The sequence below is a fragment of the Hibiscus syriacus genome, unplaced genomic scaffold (genome assembly GCF_006381635.1).
Source record: "Hibiscus syriacus cultivar Baekdansim isolate YM2019G1 unplaced genomic scaffold, ASM638163v2 tig00013808_pilon, whole genome shotgun sequence".
NCBI classification, from domain to species: Eukaryota; Viridiplantae; Streptophyta; class Magnoliopsida; order Malvales; family Malvaceae; genus Hibiscus; species Hibiscus syriacus.
In genome coordinates this window covers 173,888-198,822 of record NW_024062310.1, presented here as the reverse complement: position 1 = coordinate 198,822, position 24,935 = coordinate 173,888, and the positions used below count along the sequence as shown (strand labels likewise).

At 33.1% G+C, this 24,935-nt stretch overlaps 1 protein-coding gene and 1 pseudogene across 1 annotated transcript; one reads left to right on the top strand and one right to left on the bottom strand.

Annotated features, from left to right (window-relative positions):
* Positions 1-5,543: 5,543 nt before the first annotated feature.
* Positions 5,544-7,962, bottom strand: LOC120206487 (pentatricopeptide repeat-containing protein At1g60770-like). The gene is made up of 2 exons (XM_039206124.1): positions 7,696-7,962; positions 5,544-7,059 (listed from the first exon to the last, which is right to left on the bottom strand). The coding sequence occupies exons 1-2, from the start codon at positions 7,921-7,923 to the stop codon at positions 5,812-5,814; spliced, it is 1,476 nt and encodes a 491-aa protein (XP_039062055.1). The 5' UTR covers positions 7,924-7,962; the 3' UTR covers positions 5,544-5,811.
* Positions 7,963-8,550: 588 nt separating this feature from the next.
* On the top strand, positions 8,551-10,121 carry LOC120206475 (annotated as a pseudogene).
* The last annotated feature ends 14,814 nt before the right edge of the window (positions 10,122-24,935 follow it).

The window sequence follows — 24,935 nt, the reverse complement described above, 5'->3', positions numbered from 1 at the left end:
ACAAATGCATATCATCGTCGATTTTGCATATATCAACGTAACACCCCTAGCTCCGCTCATGTAGATAAAAATCAACTACGGTCTTAACCCAAAGGGTATTATCTTTAATTGTGTCCAGTAGTTTTCTCCTCTCCACTTTAGATACCGGAATGGTACTGACTGGTAATTGATACGAAAGCCAACTCTCATCCATCATATCGGGCACGTGGGGGGGTTTATCAATATGTCGACATAATATGCCATGTGAATTGGGCTCTTGAATGGTGGGAGGGGCCTCTTGAGCGATGACAGGGGAATCAAGCTTCTTCTTACGGAGTCTTGAACTAATGGTGTGAAAGGAGACGTAATGGCACGTGCACGATGTCTGATGCATGAACTCTGTCGTGCAAAAAAACCTAACATAAAGCATCTACCTTATCTGGCTGCTAAAAATAAATTAATACATAAATCAGTAAATAAACAAATAAATAATTCCAAAAAAATGTTATTTGCATTTTTAGTATAGTATTAAACAAACTTCCCTCATTGCGTAGAGTATGAACCTCATTCTGCAATGATGCAACAATCTCACGTAGAGCGGCTATCTTATCACGTAAAGTAGATACCTCACCACGTAAAGCACCATTGTCATCACGTAAAACCTCTACCTCACCATGTAAAGACTGTACCTCATCACGCCATGCACCATTGTCGTCACGTAAAGTACCGACCTCCTCACACAAAGCACTGACCTCATCACGTAACTCCCCTAACTCATCCCGTGGAGGTGGAGAACAGGGAGATAAATGTCGTGGCATCTTTTCCGATCGCCTATCATGAGGTGATGGTGGAGAAGAGACTCGATGATGTGATGGAATAGGTGATGACTCTCGTTTTGGAGGTGTATAATCGGCTCGATCAGGTGATGGCTCTGGGTGTCGAGCTATAGAATCGGCTCGATCAGGTGATGGCTCTAGAAGTGGGCGGTGCTCATCATCCGTGCCATCAAAAAAATGCTTACTAGCTTGCCACCAATCAGTGGCAAGCTCAACCTCTGTGGGTGTCAGCCTCTGTAATGGATAGTTGGCCTCCTAACAATATAAAATCTCAAACAAAGTTAAACATCTACTAGTAATAACTTGTTTATATATGGTAGTATTTGTGTTAACTTACATCATTCATCGTCGTATATGGTAGTAACTCTTCCCAATCCAATAGTCGGATCCTCCTCCAGGAAATAGTCCTAGGAATATCATTTGAATTTTTGATTGCATATGTCTGCATGCTGGAAAAAGCCTCAAATATCCAAATCTACAAACAATATAATACACAAACATTAGTAATTGTTAAATAATTAATTATAATTTTGGAAACATTATATAGAAATTCTTACCTTAAAGGCCCAAATAAAGCCTGTCAAAGTGTATTTAGAACCATGTCCACACAAACTTTTTCGGTCCTCAAAGGCAGACGATAACTTTTTCCAGGTAGCTTTTCATAGATATGAACCCCAAGGAAACATGTTCCATGTATTTAGGTCCTCTACCAATAATATTAGGTCCTCAGAAATAGGTTGTCTGGCCTCTTTGCCTAAAAAGCCGGCATGCAAAAGTAATAAAAGGCATACTTGGACAACATCGAGGTCATCCATCCGAGTAAAACCATCTTTAACAAGTAATCTTTTCAAGTCGTCGACGTGTAAACTGGGCTTTGCCTTTGCCAGCTCAGGAAAAACCCGAGATAACCATGATGGGCGGGCGATATGACTAGTGTACTGACCTACTTCATCGTGTCCGAAGCGTAGACCAGTGATAAAGTAAAACTCCTCCCGCCCAAAACAAGTATACGCCGGTGGAAAATGAAACCATATCTCTCCATCACCACGTTGTATCCTCTTGGGTAGATCGTTAGTCATGGTCTGAAGAAACAAATGAGTCAACACAGCATCTCCACCTGGATGTTGTACTTTCAGCCATGGCCCGAAGCAAGTATCCTCAAACAATTTTCTTTGTACAGGTGTAAGTGTCGACGCAATTGTAGTGACTAGGCTTAATTTATTCCTTAGAGTCAATGAAGCCGAAAAAAATTTCTAACAAAAACAATAAACATACCATGTTAGATATACCAAAAACTACAAATTATACACTATAAACAGACATGATATTAAACCGTGAAAACAAAGACAAATATGTTTCAAACTAGCACGATATTCACCCAAGTCATTATTCTATCATAGTTCACAAAATGCATCAGATAACATTCCAGAAGTAAGCACTTATATAAACATTTAAAAGGATAACATATAGGTTTAGTGCAGGTTCAAGGACAAAATAAAGAGTAGTAGTTTATTCTTGAAACTTAAATTCGCAACATTGTGAAGTTAGTATTTGTCTTTATTTTTTGGTTGAAGTAATGCAATTCATTCAAGTTTCAATTTGCAGAAGAAGAGTAGTTTCTGAAACTTAAAATCGCAACGCAAAAATGAAAATCGCAACGCGAAACTAAAATCGCGTTGCGATTTTCATTTTTGCGTTGCAAATTTAAGTTTCAAAAACTATTCTTCTGCAAATTAAAACTTGAATGAATTGCATTACTTTCAACCAAAAGACAAAATAAAGACAAATACTAATTTCACAGGGTTAAAGACTAAACAGTTTAGCAGTATTGGCCGCAACCGAATAAATTTACTAAGCAATCTAAGTGAAATGGTTAATCTATTATTGAAATTATTAGTAAATTTATCATCAATTTAAATATGAAAAATCTAATAATAATACATAAATTTCAAAATAAAAATAATTAAAAAAACTAACCCTCAGTGGTTGATTTTCCATTTGTGGCCTGAATGGTTGTGAGGGTGGCTCTGAGAGATGGAGATAGAGGGGGGTCGCCGGATATGTGGACAGATGTCGCCATAGAGAGTGAGAGATGGATATATGTTTGAGTTGTGATTTAGGGTTTTAGGTTATGATTTGCGATTATAATGTTTATATTTGTGTTGTGAAATTAATATTATGTTTCGAATTCGAAAATAAAATTCGCGTTGCGAAAATAAACGCGCTTTGCGAATTTGACTTATGTGTTGCGAATTACAAATTCGCGTTGCGATTTACATATTTGCGTCGCGAATTTGAAAATCGCAACGCAATTTACATATTCGCGTTGCGAATGGAAACTGAGTTGCGGAATTGGAGTTCGCGTTGCGAATTTGTTGGTTATTTTCGTAAATCCAAAAAAAATTGATTAAAATCGTATATTATAATACATTTTCGGTCACTGAAATTATTTTCTCTAATTTATACTAATATATTATGAAATTAATTCCATGCAAGCCATTAATGTAGGGACAATATAATTATTATATGCTTGCTTCTATAATTTTTCCTTTCTTGTTAAAATCAACTTATTATTATCCTTTTGTTGTTAATCCCATGCATTCTTTGTTTTCGTTTTTCTTTTTTAAGTTATAAATTTTATTACCTCTTTACTTTTCTACTAAATAATTAAAATATTTATTTAGTATATCAAAGATATATTCTACATTTATTTTCTTTTACTTTTTATTACTTTTACATGTAAAAGAATAAATAGGAGGAATAGACCTATATATTCAAGGTAGAGGTAACATCCAACTTTAAATCCACGCTTCCTTGTCTTGTCATTATCCACTTTGTATACTCAGATCTTTTACCATTATGGTCAAATTTGAGTTTTTATTTATTTCATAGATTGGGTTAATTTTAAGTACCGAATTATGATCAATTTAAATGATTTTAATTTTTAAAACTAATAAAAGCATTTAAATATTAAATTTTCAGTATTTTTTTTTCATAAATTCAGTTAGTTTTAGATGCATAATTAGGATTGAACATTAAGAGGATCAAATTGTCTTGCCTCAAAATTAACAAAGATCTAATAAGTATTTAACATTTCAAAACACAAGTACAAGACTTAATTTAAAGTACTCAAATTAAAATGAACAAAAAATATCATTAGACAAGAAAAAGTTTTAAAGACCCAACTTATATATAATTCCGTCGCTGGTCGATTATTTCACTAAAATGCTATCTTTCATGACTATCTAAATTTAGTATACTCTAAAAAGTTTATTTTACTATTTTTTTAATTAATCTGAGTAAGTACAAGACAATATCTTTTCAAATATAACTCTCAACCATTTGATATTAAGTGTTCAGACCACTGGCATTCATGGCGACCGAACCCAGGACCTCAAGAAATAATAAAAATTCCTTTACTATCGAGATTGCTTGTTTCGTGTAATTTTACTATTCAAAGTGTAAAAAAGATTATATTAATATTTATTATGGTAAAATTAAATAAAAATACTTTTACTTAGTAATAATCTAAGTGAACCAACCAGAATTTTCAGAGATAATTTTCAGTTTATTTCCGGACCTAATCTCCTGTCAAAATTTGCTTAAAGGGAGTTTTAATTAACACCTTTTATACTAAAAAACTTAATAATAAATACTATATGAATATTGAATAGAGTATAAATATTAATAGAAAGGTAAAAGAATAATAGTGCCCATTTAAAGCAGCAAGGAATGATGCTCCCTAAAACAAAAACAAATGACTTTACTTGAGACAAAGTTGGAGGTCCACTCCTATGAAATTACTAACTTTACTTAAACCACAAGCAAATACATAAATAAAGATATAGAGTATAAATATAAATATAAATATAATGTAAGCATAGAATTTGCAAGCATTGTTGAGGTGAGTTTGGCAAGGCTTTCAATTGCAGATATCAAATCTAGTTGATGGACCCTAATAGGTACCATATGCCTGCTCTTTAAATTCAGCTTAAAGGTGACTGCTGCTTTTGAATTAGAATAACTGGACTGTGGGTCCTTTAATGGACATTATAGAACATTTGAAACCGACTCATCACTGAAACTAATTGGAAAATTCTCTCTCCCAGTCTTTACCATCTCCAACCAACACAGCCGGCCATTTATTTGGACCACAAGCGGAAGGAAAATAGACATCATCATTGTATCTTCAAATATGTCAGAAAACCATGTTTGACACCCTTGCCTTTCATTTTGGTGATAGTTTTCTAGTCTTTAACCTCATGGCAATTGGCAGGGGGCAAGGGCTAAATAGTTTGAGATCCCCCCCGGGAAAGGGCCAGGTTAATCCGACAAGCTAGCCTCAGCCAAGCTTGGACAAATTACGAGGGCTAGAGTTCAAGATGGGTGGAAAACTGGAACAAGTTCTGATTCTAAAGGGATGGAATTAGAAGCTTTATTAATCTACTGGGTAATTAAGAATCTAAGGGGAAGGGAAGCTAAAGCTTCTGCTTTCTTGGAGTCCTTTTTGGTGGTCCAAGATAAAGTTTCAGCATCAAGGCAGATAAGGACACAATACCAGAACCTATCGCCTTCTGGATATAATCCAACAGTTCCTTCAGATTCTTGAAGACAAGAGGGCAATGGCAATTGACAGCTTTGCCTTTAAGACTACCCTTACAGAAGAGAAGCTCAATGGGTTAAATAAAAATGAGTAGGAAGTGCATGATATGGTATCCTAGCCTAATATGAATCAACAGCATGCTGCTATAATATAACTTGAAAATCTATTATAAATTGCCAATAACTAAGGTAAAAGAAAAGATCCTATCTCATAACTTAGCACATGAGTCAATAAAATCTCTTCTCAAACAAAATCTAAATGAAAGGAATATTCTACGATGGATTGTGCTATACTACTTATTGGTTCAACATGATAATTACCAATTGCATTTTATTGAAGTCATTCAAAATCACTTCTCCAGGAATTGGAATTTTAGAACACAGTAAAGAAAAATCACTCAATCGAAATCACCTCAAGCAATTGCTTACTTGCCTCACTCACTTCAACCTTTTCCATCTTCAAACGGTGACACATCATGGGACTTTTCATTCCAGCAGCTGCATAAGTTCTTATCAATGATTCAAACACTTCCTCTCCAACATGGTCCACAGCTTTCTTTAAAATCTCTACAAAACCTTCGGCCCCATCTACATCTTTTACCTGCTCAAAATGTTGCATCACCGTCCCAATAGTTTCGGACGATGGAGCCCACTTTCTGCCATCTCCTCTGCCAGTCAAAATTGCATTGGCCACACAATCAACTGCCATGTTGATGTCTCCATTTTTCAAGTAATAGTCCAGAAAGATCTCCCAAGTTTTGGCATTAGGCTTCGCCCCTCTCCTGCGGGCCTTCTCTTTCATCTCTAGAGCTTTTTCTAGCGATCCCTCCTTAGCATAAGCTCCAATCAAGACATTTGGAATCCGGATATCATAAGTAGAGCAACCCGATTCCCATTCTCTAAAGCATTTCTCTGCTCCGGGTAAATCTTTCAAGTTAACTAGTACCTGAATCATATTCAGATAGCTTATATTGGCTGTTTTGTGAAAAGAGAGCCTTAATGAACGCCATATTCGATAAACTTCACGCAAATTTCCCAGGCGGCCATACAATGTAATTAGAAACTGGAAAGCAGAAAGATCTTTATGGGCATTTCTCTTTTCCAGTTCCTTAAGCGCCTTCTCTGCCTTATCAAACAAACCAGCATCAACATAAATTGATGCTATATTACTATATGTTGTCCAATCATCAGTATCCTCAGCATCCCTCTTCATTTCCTCGATAATTCTTTCAACCCCAGATATATCATTCATAGCAGCCACAGCCCTCATCCAAACATTATATGTATATGAATCTAGCATGATACCACATGATTTCATTTCTTGTATGATTTCTGGTACCCTTTCAGGCTGGCCATTCTTCGCATAAAGCGTCATGAGACTGTTATAAGACATGGAGCCTACAGGAAGGTTAAGATCCTTCATCTTTTCCATGAGAGCTTCTGCTTTTTCAGTCATCAATTCCTTACAGTAACAGTTGAGAAGGGCACCATAAGTTAGATGGTTCTTTGATGATTCAGGAAGATCGACAAAGTAGTTTTCAGCGGCAGGAACCCCTTGAGCTTTGGCAACCAAATCAAGATGGATAGCCTGATCACTAGCAGTCTTATTCATGCCCCGCTTAGTAACCATCATTTCAGAGAGCTGTAAACTCAAACAAAATGATATACACAATCCATTTTGAATTAGTAAGTATTAAATTCAAACAGAGAAAAACATACATTAATAAGACATTCTGAACAAAAGCAGGTAATGATCTCCACACGATTGGACATGTTAACTTCTGAAAAAAAAAACATGCGCAGATATAGCTAACGAAACACAAGAATAGGAAAAACAAAAGCAAAATTTTGAGAAATACACGTTCATATGAACATCCTGAACCAAGTATTACCAACAATTATATGCAACCAAGCACCAGTCTTTGCATGATTTTGGACAATGTTAACTTCTAAAAGCAAACTAAGCGGATATACCTAAAGAAGCGAGAGAAACCAGGGTAAAGCAGAATAACGAGACAATAGACATACATTATCCATCTTAAAACGCTTCTGAATCTTTCACTTGGGTTTTAGAATAACCCAATAATAGTTTATAAGTAACTAAACAAGTAATCAAAAGTCAAATGAATAAAAATGGCTGAAATAACAAGATCCCAGATTCATATTACTCCACAAGAGAAAAAATCAACAAAGCTTCATATGTATCGGGATAACATGAGAAATTCGCATAAAAACCATGGATAAACCCGATTCTTTGATGTAATAGATGAATACGAACCTTGAGAGCAGGGTAATAGAGCTTACGGTCGCGGAGCTTCTTTAGAGTCTCGTCAACTTCCCATTTGTAGACACGCTTGGAGCTCTTGAGGAACTGATTCAGCTGCTGCCGCACGTTGATTTCGGAGCCGCCTTCCTTAAAGAGCCTGTGGTAAAGTGCTTCCTCTAAGTACTTCTTTGACCTTTTCGTCACATTCTTGGTCCGTCCCAGTTGCTGTATCAACGCCATTGATCTGCTTGAGGAGGGGTTAGGGTTTTAGGGTTTCTTCTTATTAATCTACTTTTGGATTTGAGTGAAATTTTGGGAAATGAAAGAAAACCCCGAGCGACTGAGAAATTAAGCTGAGAGTGGTTTCTGGGTTTGGGCTTAATGGACTTAATTTTGGCTTCGGATTGCGAGCCGAACTTGTGTTATGAGTTTATGTAAGGGTTAAATATCTCATTCGTAAATGAACTGTACTCGATTCTCAATTTCATATAGTTTTTTCGATTAACTATATATAGTTAAAATTCTATAAATTAATAATGTCAGGGTCAGAAAAATTTATTAATTTAGAGAGTTATTAATTTATCGATAAATTAATAATTATTAATTTAAAGAGTTTTTAAGTAATTATACTGTACATACCAAACAAAAAGGCAAATTAGTCTATGCCTCTTAGAATTACGTTGCAGCGAACCTTGGGACTCAACGTAAATTAGTAACTATGTACTGTGTTCATATGCATTGGAAATCAATAATGACTTTTGAAGTACAGTAAATGTAAACAAGAGGAACAAATGTGTTCAATGTATTCTTAAGCAAGTTTGACATATATAAATTACATGAATGTGTTAGAGTATTCAAACCATATCTCACAAGATGGTTTCTCATCTAAAAGGTGTTGCAAAATCAACTATGTCAGATCAAATACGTAAGGAGTTGTGTGAGTACAAGAGAGATAAACCTACAAGCACACAAAAAGACTTGCAGAGATGGCTTGAGGGAAAATTTCAGTTGAAAGTTAGTCAAGGAACAATATCAAACACACTTAAGCGGTCAGATGACTATCTCTCTGTTGAAATAGAAAAGGGAAGAGTAGAGATTAAAAGACACAAACCAGCAAAATATCCTGACATGGAGAAGGTTGTTTATGAGTGGTTTCTCCAGCATCAAGAACGTGTGAATATCACAGGAGAATTAATTTTGCAGAAGGCAAGAGATACAATGAAACTCGTATACCCTCATGATGATTCATATTTTAACTTCTCTATAGGATGGCTTGGGAAATTCAAGCACCGACATGGCATAAAGTCATTTCGTCGTTTTGGCAAGAGTGGGTATGTTGATGTACAAGACATGGAGCAGAAATTGGTATCGATTCGGGAAAAAATTGATCAGTTCCCTATGAAAGATGTTTTCAATATGGATGAAATTGGTTGTTTTATAGGCTACAAGTTGATCATTCACTGGCAACAAAACAACTTGAAGGAAGAAAACAAGATAAAGAAAGGCTGACGGTAGTTATTTGTTGCAATGAAGATGGCTCTGAAAAAATCCCTCTATGGATTATTGAGAAATATCCAAAGCCTCGTTGCTTCAAGAATGTCAACATGAATAGCTTGGATTGTCAATATCGAGCTAACAAAAAAGCATGGATGACTGGTGTGCTTTTTGATGAATATGTTCGTTCATTTGACCAAATGATGCATGGTAGAAGAGTTCTACTTGTGGTGGATAATTGTCCAACACATCCAAGAAATATTGAAGGGCTAAGAAACGTTGAGTTGTTCTTCTTGCCACTCAACATGACATCAAAGATTCAACCTTGCGATGATGGGATAATAAGAGCTTTCAAGATGCATTACCGTAGAAGGTTTTACCGCAAAATATTGGAAGGTTATGAGGTGGGACAATCTGATCCAGGGAAGATAAATGTCCTTGATGCTATCAATTTGGTAATCCCAGCTTGGACGATAGATGTTCGAAAAGAAACAATAGCGAATTGCTTCCGACACTGTAAAATTCGTTCAGCTAGTGACGTTGCAAGAAATTTGGATGAATCCACTTTTGATGAAGAAACTCAAGACCTCGAGACTATGATCAATCAATGTGGCTATCTTAATAAAATGGATATCGACAATCTAATGAACTACCCAGGTGAAAATGAAGCATGTTTGGAGGTTCAGAGTTTAGAAGATATTGTGGGTACTATCATTGAGAACAATGCAGAGGATGACGGCGAAGATGATATGGTGTCTTTGGAGCCTGTTACGCGAAAGGAAGCACTTATGGCGTCGAACACTCTTCACAACTTTATGATACAATACAAAAATACAACACATGAGTTATTGGATGCAATAAGAAAAGTTAGAGATGAGCTCCAAATAGACTTGAACTTTAAAGGAAAACAGATAACTATTGAATCATATTTCAATAAAGTGTAATATATTTTTTTTTCAGTTTCTATGAATTATTAATTTATGATTTTCTTGGGACCAAAAATTATAAAGGGATCTCACGAAAAATTATTATCTTATTATTTTATCGAGGTTTTCAATTTTTTACATTGGCCCAAGTCGGGATCGGATAAATTTATTATTTTAGAGAGTTTATTAATTTACCGAGTATTCATTTAAAGAGTTTCTACTGTATTGTTTTCTGTCGTTAACGGGTATATCCATCTCCATCACGGATGATGACGTGGAACCCTCTGACCTATAACAATCTGACATGTGGTGAGTTAAAAAATGTTTTTTTAAATAATTTTTTCCGAATTTTTTTTCACCCACTTGCCTCTTATTTTCCACATCGGTTCAACGCTCAGAAGAAACCCATATTTGCAAAGGGTTTTCTTCACCCATATTTGCATTTCTCAGTATTTCGAATTAATTGAAGGGTTGTCTTCTGAATTTCAGGCAAACAAATGTTCGTTTGGATTCCATTTGGGTTTTATTTGGATTCTTTTCGATTTCTTTTGGGTAATTTGAAGAATTTTTCCTAGGATTCTTCATTTGGGTACTTTGACGAATTTTTTTGCAAAGGTAGTTATTTATTTGTGTATTGTCACGATTTATTTGTAGATTTATTTTCGATTTCATATGGATTTTTGCTTATTTCGTTTTGATTTTTTTCATTATATTTTTTTAAAGGATGTCATCATATTCCTCAAACTCAAAGGGAAGAATCTGTCGAGAATTTTTCTGCGATTGTGGGAAGAAAGCTGTAATTCGTACTTCTAGAAAGAATTAAGCAAAGGCCAGCGATTCTTCGGTTGCCCAAATTGGTTCGAGGTTAGTTCATGTGCATGTTAATTCTTTTGAGTTTATGAAATGTGATGCATATTAGTTAGTGATAAAATGCTTCACTATGATTTGTTCTTTGGTTGTCCATATTGATTCATTGTTAATTATTTTGTTTTAACTGGACTTTATGAAATGTGATGTAGAACAATGGATATAACTTTTTTCGTTGGGTTGATGAAGATGTTGGAGACAAATACGATAGGGACATTCTTTTCGAAGTTATGAAAGAAAATAACATGCTGTTAAAAGAGAATTGATAGTTGAAGGTTGCTCAAGTATTGTTGAAATGCAAAAGAGATTGTTGTGTAAGTAATGGTTCAAAATTGTTGGAAGTAGAGGAGAAATTGAGGAAGGCTAAGTGTGAAGCTTTTATGTCCAAGCTTGTGATATTGTTGTTTATGTTTTTTGATGTACTGTTTTCATGAGTAATTAATAGATTAGAATAGGTTGTTTTAGTTGTTGTTCATAGTGTACTTTTTATGTGCTTGTTAATCTTAAGCTTGTTTTAGTTGTGTAAGGTTGGTGTACTTGAACAATTGAATGTTTATGAAATGTTACTTTTTATACATATATTGCACATTTACAGTACCAAAGATGTTAACCTTCATTTAAATTTACAGTTATATAAACTTGACCAAAATTTTCATTCAAGATTAACAAAATATATAAAGTGACCATATTTCCATTCAATATATGAAAAAATACATAAAGTTTAACTAAAGTAAAGTTGTACAAAATATGATAAAAGGCAGTTTATTGACTAGTTCCTTAACAGAGTTTAACACAAAATGCAAAGGGACAATCCATATACTTCCATGGTGTTGTTACATGTGGTGTTGATGTCTGTTGTGTTGCTGTTGTCTGTTGAGGTTGTTGTTTAATAGGACAATTCCTTGAGTTATGTCCCTGTTTGAAACATAGTTGACACCTTTGTCTGACTCCTTTTTTAGACAATCTTGTTCCACAACTGCTTTCACATTGTTCTTGTCTTCTCTTCTTTTTCGGTCTCCCATACATTTTCTTCTCAAAGGGTGGTTTTAGAAGACCTAGATTTGTCCTCGGCCAGAACTTATCACCAAGTAATGCATGGAGGACACAACAATAAAGATGCTCATTAACTTATTTCTTGTACAAATGAAACACATAATCCTCAATTGACTCATTTCTAAACAAAATTACACATATAGTATGAGGGCAATGTATACCAGTTAAATCTCATGCCCTACAAGAGCATCTTTTTCCATTCATGTCAACAACATAAGTATCTCCCCCCACACTAATTCATACCCATCAGAACCATTCCAAGTAACATGACAGTGAGAACTCAACTCCTTATTGGCTTGAACTTTTCCCATGATTTTAGGCCCAAATATTGATTTCCAGTTTTTTCTTCTTTTACACAATCCTATTCATTACATAGTTCCTAATGTACTCAAGCATGGATATTATAGACATGAACCTTGATTGCATAATAGCAACATTAAAGGCTTCAAAAAAATTATTATCAACTACATCACTATGAGAAGTTGTTTTAAAAAAACCCTACACCAGTGTACTGGGCCTTTTAATAACAAATCCTCTAAAGCTTTACTTTGCAACTCACTCAATCTAGATGCATGATGATAGAAATCACCTTAATTGGTGCTCTTGCAACAAGTCCAAAATAAGTTTTGTAACTCATTACCTTTGTGATTTTTTCCCATGAAGCATAGAAGTGTCTTGCATAAAAACGATGCTCCACAACTGGCAAAACTATATTGATTTCTTCAATTAAACCCTATATTCAAATAATTAAATTATATTTAGAGGTTAGATAATTTTGAAAATGTTAATGATTTACATAAGACAAAGTTTTGCATTATTTACCTTTTGCATATCACTCATTAAAGTGAACCCTAAACCATCACCTAAATAAAGATCAGACTTCAAGTCCTCCAAAAACCATTTCCATGACTGACTTGACTCCACTTCTATAATAGCCCAAGCTATTAGATAAATCTGGTCATTTGCATCTCTTCCAATGGCTGCCAATAATTCTCCATTAAAAGCACCTTTTAAAAAGCAACCATTTAAGTTGATAATTGGTCTACAATAGTTTCTGAAGCCCTCTTTGGTTGCACCAAAGAAGATATAAATCCTTCTGAACATCTTAGGGTGATTGAGACTAGGTCTTACAATCATTAGATCTATATTACAATTTGGGTCAGCTTGCCTTAAAGTTGCAACATAGTCAAACAACCTATCAAACTCATATGTAACCCTCCCATTAATCTCATCCTTTGCCCACATCCTTGCTTTACTACATAAATTGATTGGGACATCCACATTTAACTCTTCTTTGGCCAAACGTTGTATCTCTTGTAAAGTTAACTTTGATATTATTCTCAATTTCTTTAAATAGTGTTTACCTATAAACTTGTAGTTTGCCTTTGAGTCTTTGAAGGTTATTGAACAATCATATTAGCTAATCAATTTTTTAACCTTGAAAAACCCATCACTACTGTCAACAGAGGCATAAATCTCCTATTTGCATCATTCGCCCTTGCATTTTGCACTGACCTTGCCTCTCTCATTTCTCGCTAACTTATAATCAAAATTTTTTGACACATCATAATTAACTAAAGCATATTTGAATTTTATTATGCTAGAAAAATCAACCCAAGAGCAAAATTATGGATTGTAAAAGGAGTGTCATAAAATACCTTGTTATTTTTCTTGTAAACAATTTCTGCATCTTCTTTACTTTCATAACTTCCAACATCTGATGAATTAATATAACTTGTGTATTATCCACTATCAAAATCCCTATATTCCTTATCATCCATGCCACTTTTCACATTTGAGGCTTGACCAGTTGCAACATCTTCAAAAATGGGCTCCTCATGCACATCATCACTTGACAATTTTTTACTATTTTGCTTCTTATAGAACTTAAGACACTCTTCCCCTATTCCCCTAATTTCATCATCATCAGATACATAACCATTTCTATCTACAAAAATAAAACCTAAACCATCACTACAGCAGATCTATCACTCTTGCTGTCAGCCTCACCCTTAGCACCCTCACATTCATTGTTAGACTTCTCACCCTCACCTTCAGTTTTAGACTTATCAGCCTCACTTTGAGCACCCTCACTCTCAGTTTTCAACTTCCCAACCTCTGTCTCAAGCTCAGTCTGAGATTCTGCCTGAAACTTTGTTTCACTTAAATTATTATTTTTATTCAACATGTAAGCCTCACCATCATTTGTTATCTAACCTACATAGATGTTAGGTCCACCAGCATTATCACATGTACCACCAATATGTGACTCAGATAACATCTCAATGGGTAAACTTAATTGGTCTTCATCAACATATTCTGGGATATCCACATCATGCTCAACATACACATGCAGTACCCCTTTCATACTATGTAAAATCATAGTCCTAAAAGATGCATCATCATAACAAACTATAGGCTCATCCTTTAAAGTTTCTCCTGGTACCAAATAGCTAAACCACTTTACTCCTCTATAACCAACCTTATGCACCATGTCAATTAACTGAAAATAACTTAATAAATTACTGTCAATTTCCCACTCAACCTCATCTCCACCAACATATTCCAAATCTGAGTTCTTAACAAACTTGCACCCATGTGCATAACAATTATTGCTTTGTCTACACTCATTTTGCAGTTGAAGCCTAACATATACAAGAACAAATTTAACTCAACATTTTATTCAAATTTTTAAGCATTTCTATTGAAAAGATGAAGAATGCATAAAATAAACAAATACTTACACTTTCAAAATATTCTCTAGAATTCACTAATTTTCCCCATATCTCCACTAAAATTGAATCTCTAAAAGCAGTAGTAGTCACTCTCTAAAATCAATCAAACAGATAAAGCAACTTTTAAAAAATTACCCCAATTTATAATTGTTTAAAAAATAATAACACCCAAAAACCTCAAACCCTTGATCAAAATCGAATAACAAAGAACATTTCTCCAAAAATTGAATGCATTATTATAATTTAGATTAGGGTACTTACCTCAAATCAGATGCGAAGACGAAGAAGATTAAACTCTTTTTCAGATTTCAAAAATTCCTTAAAGGTTGATTAAAAACAAAACCTTACTCTCGCGTACAAACCCTAACCCTAATTATTTAAAACCTTAGTTTGATAAAATCAAAGTGGGTATTCACATAGTAACATCTGTTCGCACACTTCTCTCCGATGTACAACCTTCTTCTCCGATGAACAGAGGTTAAAAACGAGACCGGTTTAATCCACGTGAGAGTGATGCAGTTTAAAATCAAATGAGGTTTCTTCTGATCGTTTAATCCACGTGGAAAATAGGAGGCAAATGGGTGAAAAAATTTTGGGAAAATTTATTTAAAAAATATTTTTTAAATTCGCCACGTGTCAAATTGTTATAGGTCAGATGGTTCTATGTCATTTTCCGTGACGGAAATGGGTATATCTGTTAACGACAGAAAATATTATGTAGTTAATCGATAATTTTTAAACTTTATGTATGAAACTGAGAATTAAGTATATTTCACGTATGAATGGGGTAATTAACCCTTTATGTAAATCATGTTATAAAGCCCGACCTTGGCTAATGTTGATGATTTTGGATTCCAATTTATCTTATATAAAATATGCATAAATTTTTATGGGAGTCAATTGCATTACACATCCCCAATCTATGACCTTCATTTCAAATTAGTCCCTAAGTTTTTAAACATTTCAATTTCATCCTTAAAATATGACTATCATTCTAAATTAGTCCTTAAGCTTTTAAACATTTCATTTTCATCCCCAATCTGTTATCTTCATTCTAAATTGGTCCCAAACCTTTAAAACATTTCAATTTTATCCTAAATTATATGTAGATACTAATCACATCTCTTGTTAATAAAATCATAAGGCTAAGTATTATATATTTGAATAAAATAAAATTTAGGTTAAACTATGATTAAAATTAATTACATATTTGGATGAATTTGGGGATGATATTGGAAGATATAAAAGTTTAGGGACCAATATAGAATGATATTCATAGTTTGGGGATGGAAATGGAATATCCAAGCGTTTGAGGACTAATATAGAATGATAGTCATAGTTTGGATGAAATTGAAATATTTAAAATTTTAGGGACTATTTTGAAATGAAGGTCATAGTTTTGGGACGTATTAACTCTATTTATGGAATTATCTTTTAATCACATTTAAATATTTAAAGTATGTCATCATTTTATTTAAGTATTTAAAGCGTTTTTAGTTAAAGCAAACATTTATAGATTTGACTATATCATTAATTGAACGAGAGTGGAAAATTAAAATTAATTGTGTCCGAAGAGAGGTCAATTCAGTGACAGATTTTCTTGTTACATTATCCCGCGACTCAATTATTGGGGAAAATATTTTTGTTACAACCAAACGGACTTAGTGGGTATATGACAAAATAGTTGCGACTAGTTTTCAATATTAGCCCAAAAAAATTATCATTCGTATCTAAAGTACTTTTTTGGGGTAACACCAATGGTCACTAAAGTATGGGTTAGTAATCGTTTTCACCACTGATATTTCAAAAGTTACAAATCGATCACTAACATTATCATTTGTTACAAATCGATCACTCTCTGTTAACAATTGTTAGCGGGCGTAACGAAAATCCCAACTGGACCGTTATATTCCTGACTTGGACTGTCATGTTGGACAGTGAAATGGGTCTTACGGTCAACTCTTCCCCTTTTTTTAAATATCCAATCCCTAACCCTAATTCTATATATTTGCATTCATACTTCCTTTGTTTTAAATTTCTCACAAAATTTCAAACAGAAAACCTAGCTAAGTTGAAGATGGAAGACTCCATTGATGTTTCGTTTTACAATTGTGGAGAACCAGATAAGGTTGTGACGGCTTGGACGAACGGAAATTGTGGGAGGAGGTTCTATGGGTGTCAAAATTATGGGAAAATGAGTAAAAAATGTCATTTTTTTTGTTTGGATGGATCCTTCGATGACGCCTCGGGCAAAAAATGTGTGCTCAGGACTACTGAAGAAATTGAAAAAAAGTAGAAAAAGAAAGGAAAATTTAGATATTTTTTTAGTTTTTTCTCTTGATTTTATGTCTCTATAAACTTTGGGTTAGTAATTGAATAATACTTTGAATGGTGGATGAAAGCTTATTGTTATTTCTAGATGTAAGCTTGTAATGGAAGATTAAGCCTTTTGATTTCTAGATGATTTCTAGATGATTTTTTGTGATTTCTGGATATAAGCTTCTTAGGGTGTTATGTTGCAATAGTTGTTTGTCTTGAATGACAATTTGTAATGTTGTAATGGTGGATGAATTCTTAGCAAATGAAAAATGAGTTATGGCAGTTTGTAATGGTTTGTGTAAGTTTTAATTTCCTTTTACATTAAAAAATTATCAAAATAGCTTGTTAGGGTGTTATGTTGTAATGGTTGTTTGTCTTAAATGACAGATTGTAATGTTGTAAAACAAATGATAAATAAGTTAAAAAACAGTTTGTAATGGTTGATGAATTCTCATTTTTTATTGAACTACAAGAATAACCAAAATAATTTCTCATTAACTTCAAACCAATTGTCAAACTGATACAATTTTTCTAACCTACTGTAATTCAATATCCCATTAAGCCAAAGCTTAATCCTAGTCAAAATATGGACAAAAGAATGGCTATACATCAAAGGCATGATAATCAAAATAATAGTTATCCAAGTAGCAGGTATATGAAAAAATAACTCAAGTTTCCAAGTATGGCTATACTTCAAGATTCTTGAGTGAGAGGATTACAAACACATGATTCATTGACTGGAAGGCATCGCATGGACTGTTGTAGGTGGTGGCTTCATCTAACGAACTGTTGTAGGTGGATTAAGTGGCCTCGTTGTAGGTAATTTGTGCCTTACTTGTTGTTGCCTTGGAGTAGGGTGTTGGAATTGCTGGTTGGGTGTACGCTGAGGTTGTTGCTGCCTTAGAGTTAGTTGTTGGAATGGTTGGTTAGGTATTCGTTGAGCTTCATGTTGATTTAGTCTCTTGTTACCACCAACTTCTCCTCTACAGGTCCTCTTATTGTGGCTAGGTTTACCACACTTGAAGCAGTTTCTGAGCGAACTTTTTTTGGTTAGTTTAGGTCCATTGTTTCCTTCATCAGCTTCCTTTCTCATTTCTTTAGTTGGACATATAACAGTATGCAAACAATTATATATTCAACAATTATATTCATATACCAACTGCAAACATTTCTTTTCATTTATTCCAACTGCAAACAATTATACATATTCAACAATTATATTCATATAACAGTATGCAAATGTGTTCAACAAATAACAATAGGCTATACATATTCAACACCATAACAATATGTAAACTCGAATGCTTAGGGTTTCATTCAATTTGTTTGACATAAATCACAAACAACATCTATATGAATCAAAAGAAAGCTTATAGAAACAAAATTGAAAACATAAATCCAAAGAAAACACAATCAATTTTCTGTCAAAACCCTAGGTTTTAACATTTTCTCTCAAACTTGAAAGAAACTTACAGTAAAGCATAACGTTATCTCCTATTTGCCGTAGCCTCCATGTAAGAACCATCTTCACTTCAAATCGTTACTTCTTCTCTCAAAACCTAAGTATACTTCGTTTCTCTTACTCACTTAAACCGTAAAATAATTTCTTGGGTTCCCTATTTTTCCTCGTTATTCCCCTTTTCCTCTAAAACCCTAAAAGTATTCTCTCAAACCCTCTCTCAAATTGAATCATTTGACAGAGGAATGGAAGATGAAAGGGTTTAGTTTGGTGTCAAAATAGGATTGAACGACCATCCGTTTCCTTTTCCCCTCATTAATTGATTTAATAATTAAATATTCCTTAAATGAAATTTTATTATATTATTAGATAAAGAGTCGGTCAAATGTATTTTAATGGTCGTCCACAGTGGCAGTCAACCATCCAAGTCAGGAAAATAACGATCCAGCTAGGATTTCCGTTACGCCGGCTGTTAACAGGGAGTGACCGATTTGTAACAAATGATATCGTTAGTGACCGATTTTTAACAAATGATAACGTTAGTGACCGATTTGTAACTTTTTAAACATCGGTAGTGAAAATGATTACTAACCATACTTTAGTGACCATTGGCGTAGTTTACCCCTTTTTGTTGCTAAAATAGGTATCTAAAGTATACTATTTTTTTCATTTAAGTACCTAAAGAAATTTTTTTTTGCTAAAATAAGTATCTATAATAATCATTTTCATTTAAGTACCTAAAACATTCTTTAATTAATTTCAAGTGTCAATTTTCTTAGAATTTAGATGAAAAATATTGAATATTTTACATACTTATTTTGATCAAAAATATTCTATGTATAACTTTAAATACTTGCTTTATCTAAAACATAATTTAAATACTCAAATAAGAAAAAAATGTATTTTAAATAGTTATTAATATTATATGTCTATCTCATAACATCCGACTTATTAGCCTAGGCAATTCGGCTCTCATTTTCGTCTTTACCTTTATCCAGATTTGAAACTTATGTTTTGAAACGTCTTTATCCCCAATCACCTCCTGAAATCTCATGGACTCGCTCACCTTCTTCTCGTTTGACTCAGCATTGGTGTTGTTGGTCGTAGAGTTCCCATAAGCATCTCATGTTTCCCATACACAAAATAACTTGAGCTTTTCAACTAGAAGGTCTCAAATACCTCCCCTTATCCGGAACAATCACTTTTTTTCCCTGCTATAACTTTAGCATTACACACGTCTAGTCGAACTTTAATCCTCATGAAATATGTGAATCCATTTGAAGATAAATTTAGCACCGTAAACTAGGGGTAAGCGTTCGATCAAGTAAAGTAAAAAACATTTAAGTTATTCGAGTTGACAAGAAGTATTTCACAACTCGAACTTAACTTGAAATTTTTTCGAGTCGAGTTACTCGAGTTTTTATACTAATTTTATTAGAATTATTAATATTATTATGAGAAAGATTTGTTCCAATTTTTTTATTTTGTCTAACCATATATATATATTATATATATTATATATTATATTCTTTTCACTTTATAATGTTATTTTATATATCAAATACAATCTAAAATTATAAATTATATTCTCAATACTATATTTTAAAGAAAGTATTTTGAGGATAAAATATTGATGAGAGTATAAAGGAGTTAATAAATTGATGAGAATAAATAATTTGCAAACTACTGTAGTCAAAAGACTAAATTGAGTAAAATACAAAGTTAAGAGACTAAATAAAAAAGAGAGTTCATTTTTAGTAAAAAAAAAGTAAGAATTGAAGTTACATAGGTATTCTACTATGGTATATGAGCATGCGATTCAAATTTGGTAAAAAAATCAGACTTAAAATAAAGGATTAATTGAAGAAATAAGGAATATTTGAAAAAATTGAGGGCTAAATTGAAAAATATAAAATTTATTATCAAAAAGATGAATTGAAAGTACACATGTATTCTACGATGGTTTAGGAGCATGAAATTCAAATTTGATAAAAAAAAAGGACTTAAAATGGAAGAGAAATTGAATAAATAATGAAATCAGGGACTAAATCATAAAACTGTCAAAATACTTAGTCAAATTTTCGGTTTTTTGAGTAGCTCGAAATTTCAAATTTCAACTCGACTCAAACTCGAAAACCGAATTGATAATTTGAGTTGACTAGAATAACTTGAATAATTCAACTCAAATAACTCAAAATTAAAAAAAAAATTAAATTTTCGAGTTAAGTCGAATTTTGCTCACCCTTATCGTAAACAACAAAACTACGAATAAACTTACCAAACTCTTCTACCGTTGCCTTCAACATCAAACCTGCCAGAACATATATTGTAATCCTAGTAACGTGAATTCATGGATGGACCGAGGGGCGTGACCCTTTACAAATTTTGAATGCCCTTATATTTTAGGTATTTTTCTCATATTTTATATGGGTTATTTAATTTCGAATTTCTTGAGGTTCTATTATATCTCAGATCTAAATTTTTAATAAATTTTTTTAATGATTGATTGTAGTACATTTATGGCAAGTAAATCAAATATAAGCAGACATTAAGGGGAAAAATGATTTAAGCCTATTTAGTATCCCGTAAGCAGGAAAAGTATTCCTATACGCTACGATATGAAACATGCACATTATTTTATTATCGGAATCAGCCACCGTCTGTGGCACCGGCCCGCCAAGTCGTTAAATGGGCAGAACTCGAAAATCGTAACATCCCCGCCAGTAGAATTCCAAGACCAACGATCCGGTTAGCTCTGGAGGAGCTCGACAAAGGGGACATGCAGGTTTAGGGTGTCGAGCCCATGTCTCTAAACAAAACCAGTGAAAAACATGGCCACTTATCATCTCGCACATCTCCTCTCCTTCTTCGACTTTATATGGGCAGAGAAGCCACTCGATACCGGCATCCGCGGCCGTCGCTAGCTTCCAGTACTCGCCATCGTCGTTGTCCGCTCCTTGCGCTGCACCAACTTCTGCTGGCATGATATTTGGAACGTAATAGTGGAATGGGAACAGAGAGCAGTGAAGACAAATATCACATGCCCATTCCAAACAGGTTGTGGTTTTAACTACGTGGTTGAACAGCGTTGATTCACGAATGGAACGGGGAAGATAACGACGGATGAAGCCTATGGAATAGAGAAGAAGGGAAACTAAAGAGACGTCGTTAATTATTTAATGATAAAGTGATAAAAAATGCAATTTATAAAATTCAGTGAATGAATTGAAAAAATTAAAAGTACAATAATTGAAATAAGAAATGAGTAATGATCAGTTATCAAACGTACAGTAATGATCGGTTATCAAACTTAATTTTAACAAAATTATTTTTGTATAATCATTGATATCTAATTTATTAATTGATTAACCTTAATTAGAAACAAAAAAATCCATCATAAGGGCGATCATTTTAATTTAATTTTATCGATTTATAATATTATAATTTAAATCATAAATGTTATTTAAAATACATAACGTCTTATCCGGCTAAACCAATTAATTGTTAATGCATAATTAGATCCACACAAATCACGTTTCTTTAGACTATCCTCCCAATAGCAAGAAGCAAATTTTAATTGGGTCACTAATTGAATCCGAGTTTAGGCCCAAATAAGATATAATCTGATCCACCCATCAATATTTAATCTTTCATCGCAAAAATAGATTTCTCTTTTATGCAGATAAGGTCAGATAAACGGTCATTCAGATACGAATTTTTATATAAATACGAATTAAACGATATTCCGTGACAAAAGAAAATATTGTTACTTTTAGATGTTTCGGATTCAAGCACGATGTTTATAGAGATGTTTAAACGTTTAATGTTAAATAATTGAGAATCTTTATAGCAGATATTATCTAGTAATCACTTCAAACTAATAAAAAAAATTATAAAATATAAATAATATTTGGAATTATCGAATCTTTTAATTTATTATTATTTTTACATTAATTAAATAAAAGTAAAATTGAACAAAAGCTATTTCTATAAAAAAAAATCTATTGAATATCAAGGTGATATTACTAGGAGTGAGCAAAACTCTACTCGGTTCAAAAAACTGAATTTTTTTACTCGATTTGACTCGATAAAACTTGACACGAATTGACTTCGAGTTGCAATTTCATAAACTCGACTCGAAAAAATTTCAAGTTCAAATTTAGTTGTAAAATGCAACTCGAATAACTCGAATTTTTTAGTAATTAGTGGATTTATTTTCAAGTTTGAGTCGAGTCCTTGAACTTTGTATGATGAATGTATATCACATATAAAAAATATGAAGAAATATATTTTTATTATATATGGTTATAGAAAGTCACTTAAATTGTAATCAAATAATATTATAATATTATAAATATTTACAATTAAATTTAAACAGAAACTCCAAAAATTAACTCGATTCGGAAAAAAATAAAATTAAGTCTGAATTGTAAAATAAGACTCGTCAAATCAAATAATTCAAAAAATTTTTATTCGACTCGACCAAATGCTCACCCATATATATTTCACCCATATATATTACAATGCATTAACTTTTTACTTCAAATTTTATAATAAAACAAGATTTGTGTTTCTCTTAATAGAAAAAAACTATAAAAAAAACCAATGCAAACGTAATATGAAAAGGCACATGGGCTATGGTTATTGCAGCACGTGAAATTAACGCCGACAATCGGTCCAAAAATATGCTGACGTTCGTCCCGTCATGTGTTGGCAACCAAACTATGAAGATCTAATATAACTTTAAAAACTAAAATATAATCTTTCTTAAAATGTTGAACCATAAAGTATAAAAAATTAATTAATAATTAACCAACATGTTAGTGCTTAAATATCTAATAAACCACGGCGTTTAATAATGCAAGGAACGAGGGCCAATGACTACTTCTCCACTCCCACCAATGAGACATGTAAATGACAAATTTTGATTACATCAGTAAACAATATTTTACTAAATGAGAGATTTGATTATATGTCACCATCAACTAATTAATCAAAAAATAAATATTGTGATAGTTGTAGTCACTCATTTTCGTCCGGTATTATTATATTATATTTTACATATTATATTATATTATATTATTATATAGTATGTATTATATAATATATATTATAATATTTATATTATATAGTATATATAGTGTATTATATAGTATATATATATGGTATGTTATATAGTATAATATTATATATATATATATATTATATTATATTATAGTATATTATATATATTGTATAGTATGTATTATATATTATAATATAGTATATATTATATATTATATTAATATTATATTATATTATATTATTATTATAGTATATAGTATTATATTTATAATAGTATTATTATAGTATTATATAGTATTATATATTACATATTATATATTATAGTACATATATTTATTATTTATATTTTAGATTTATTTTATTTAGGTCCAATAAAAAGAGTCCAAATGTCAAGTCCATCAAGGGTACGAGGGAGCCCAACCGAGTAGGCAGGCCTGACCCAGCAAGCCAACCCGACAAGATCCCAACAGGTAGAATCCCAAGCCGTCTGACCCATCGAGCTAGGGTTTCATATTAAACTAGAGGTGCCGCACATTTCCAGCCGCATGATTAAGTCTTGATCAACAACCCAGATTACATAATAGTTAGGGTTTTGAAACCCTAAAAACTCACAAATATGCAGTCGCACAAGGGCCGTTGGATCTGGCGACCCGATCCAACGGCCAGAATCCATCAGAAGCGACCAATAACGGCGCGTGGAGCCACACGCTAGCAAGGATACTAACCGACCAAAATCTTCGGCACTCGAAACTGGAAAATTGCAAAAATCGGAAGTAACAACTCACATGAACTCAATAAAGTCGGTCGAATTTCTAGCGAAAGGATCAGACGAAAATCCCGTCCCTTTCGATACCATAATGGTTGGATTTAGAGAAATATAAGCAAGCAACATATGAGCAGCAAAGTATACAAAAAACTACAAAAAGAGTATCGAAACATCAAAACAAAGCTAAGCAAAGCATTATCGCAAGCCAAAAAACATAAAAAGCAACGTCGATCTCGGCTCGAGAGGGAAACAACCACCGAAAGTTGAAAATGCTCGTCGTAAAAGGTAAGAACCAAGTAGTTTTTCTTAGATTTGTGTCATTTAGGGTTTATTTTAGGGATTTGGGGCTTGAATTTTACTTCGGGTGTTGAGAGGGAACTTTCGGTTAGTTTTAGGTTTTTCGGTGGCCATAACGACGGTCCGGACGGTGGTGTCTCGTCGAGGAGTAGCCGACCATAGGTCGGTTGGGGATTTGAGTTGAGAGAATATTTGAGAGAGGGTGAGAATGGTTTTTGAGAAATAGGTGAAAATTGAATGATATTTGGGTTTTAAGGGCTATTTATAGGGAG

Coding starts and splice junctions, on each gene's coding strand:
- LOC120206487 (XM_039206124.1), bottom strand. CDS start 7,923: ATGGCGTTGATACAGCAACTGGGACGGACCAAGAATGTGACGAAAAGG. Junction 7,060..7,695: donor TCTATTACCCTGCTCTCAAG/GTTCGTATTCAT, acceptor TTGAGTTTACAG/CTCTCTGAAATGATGGTTAC.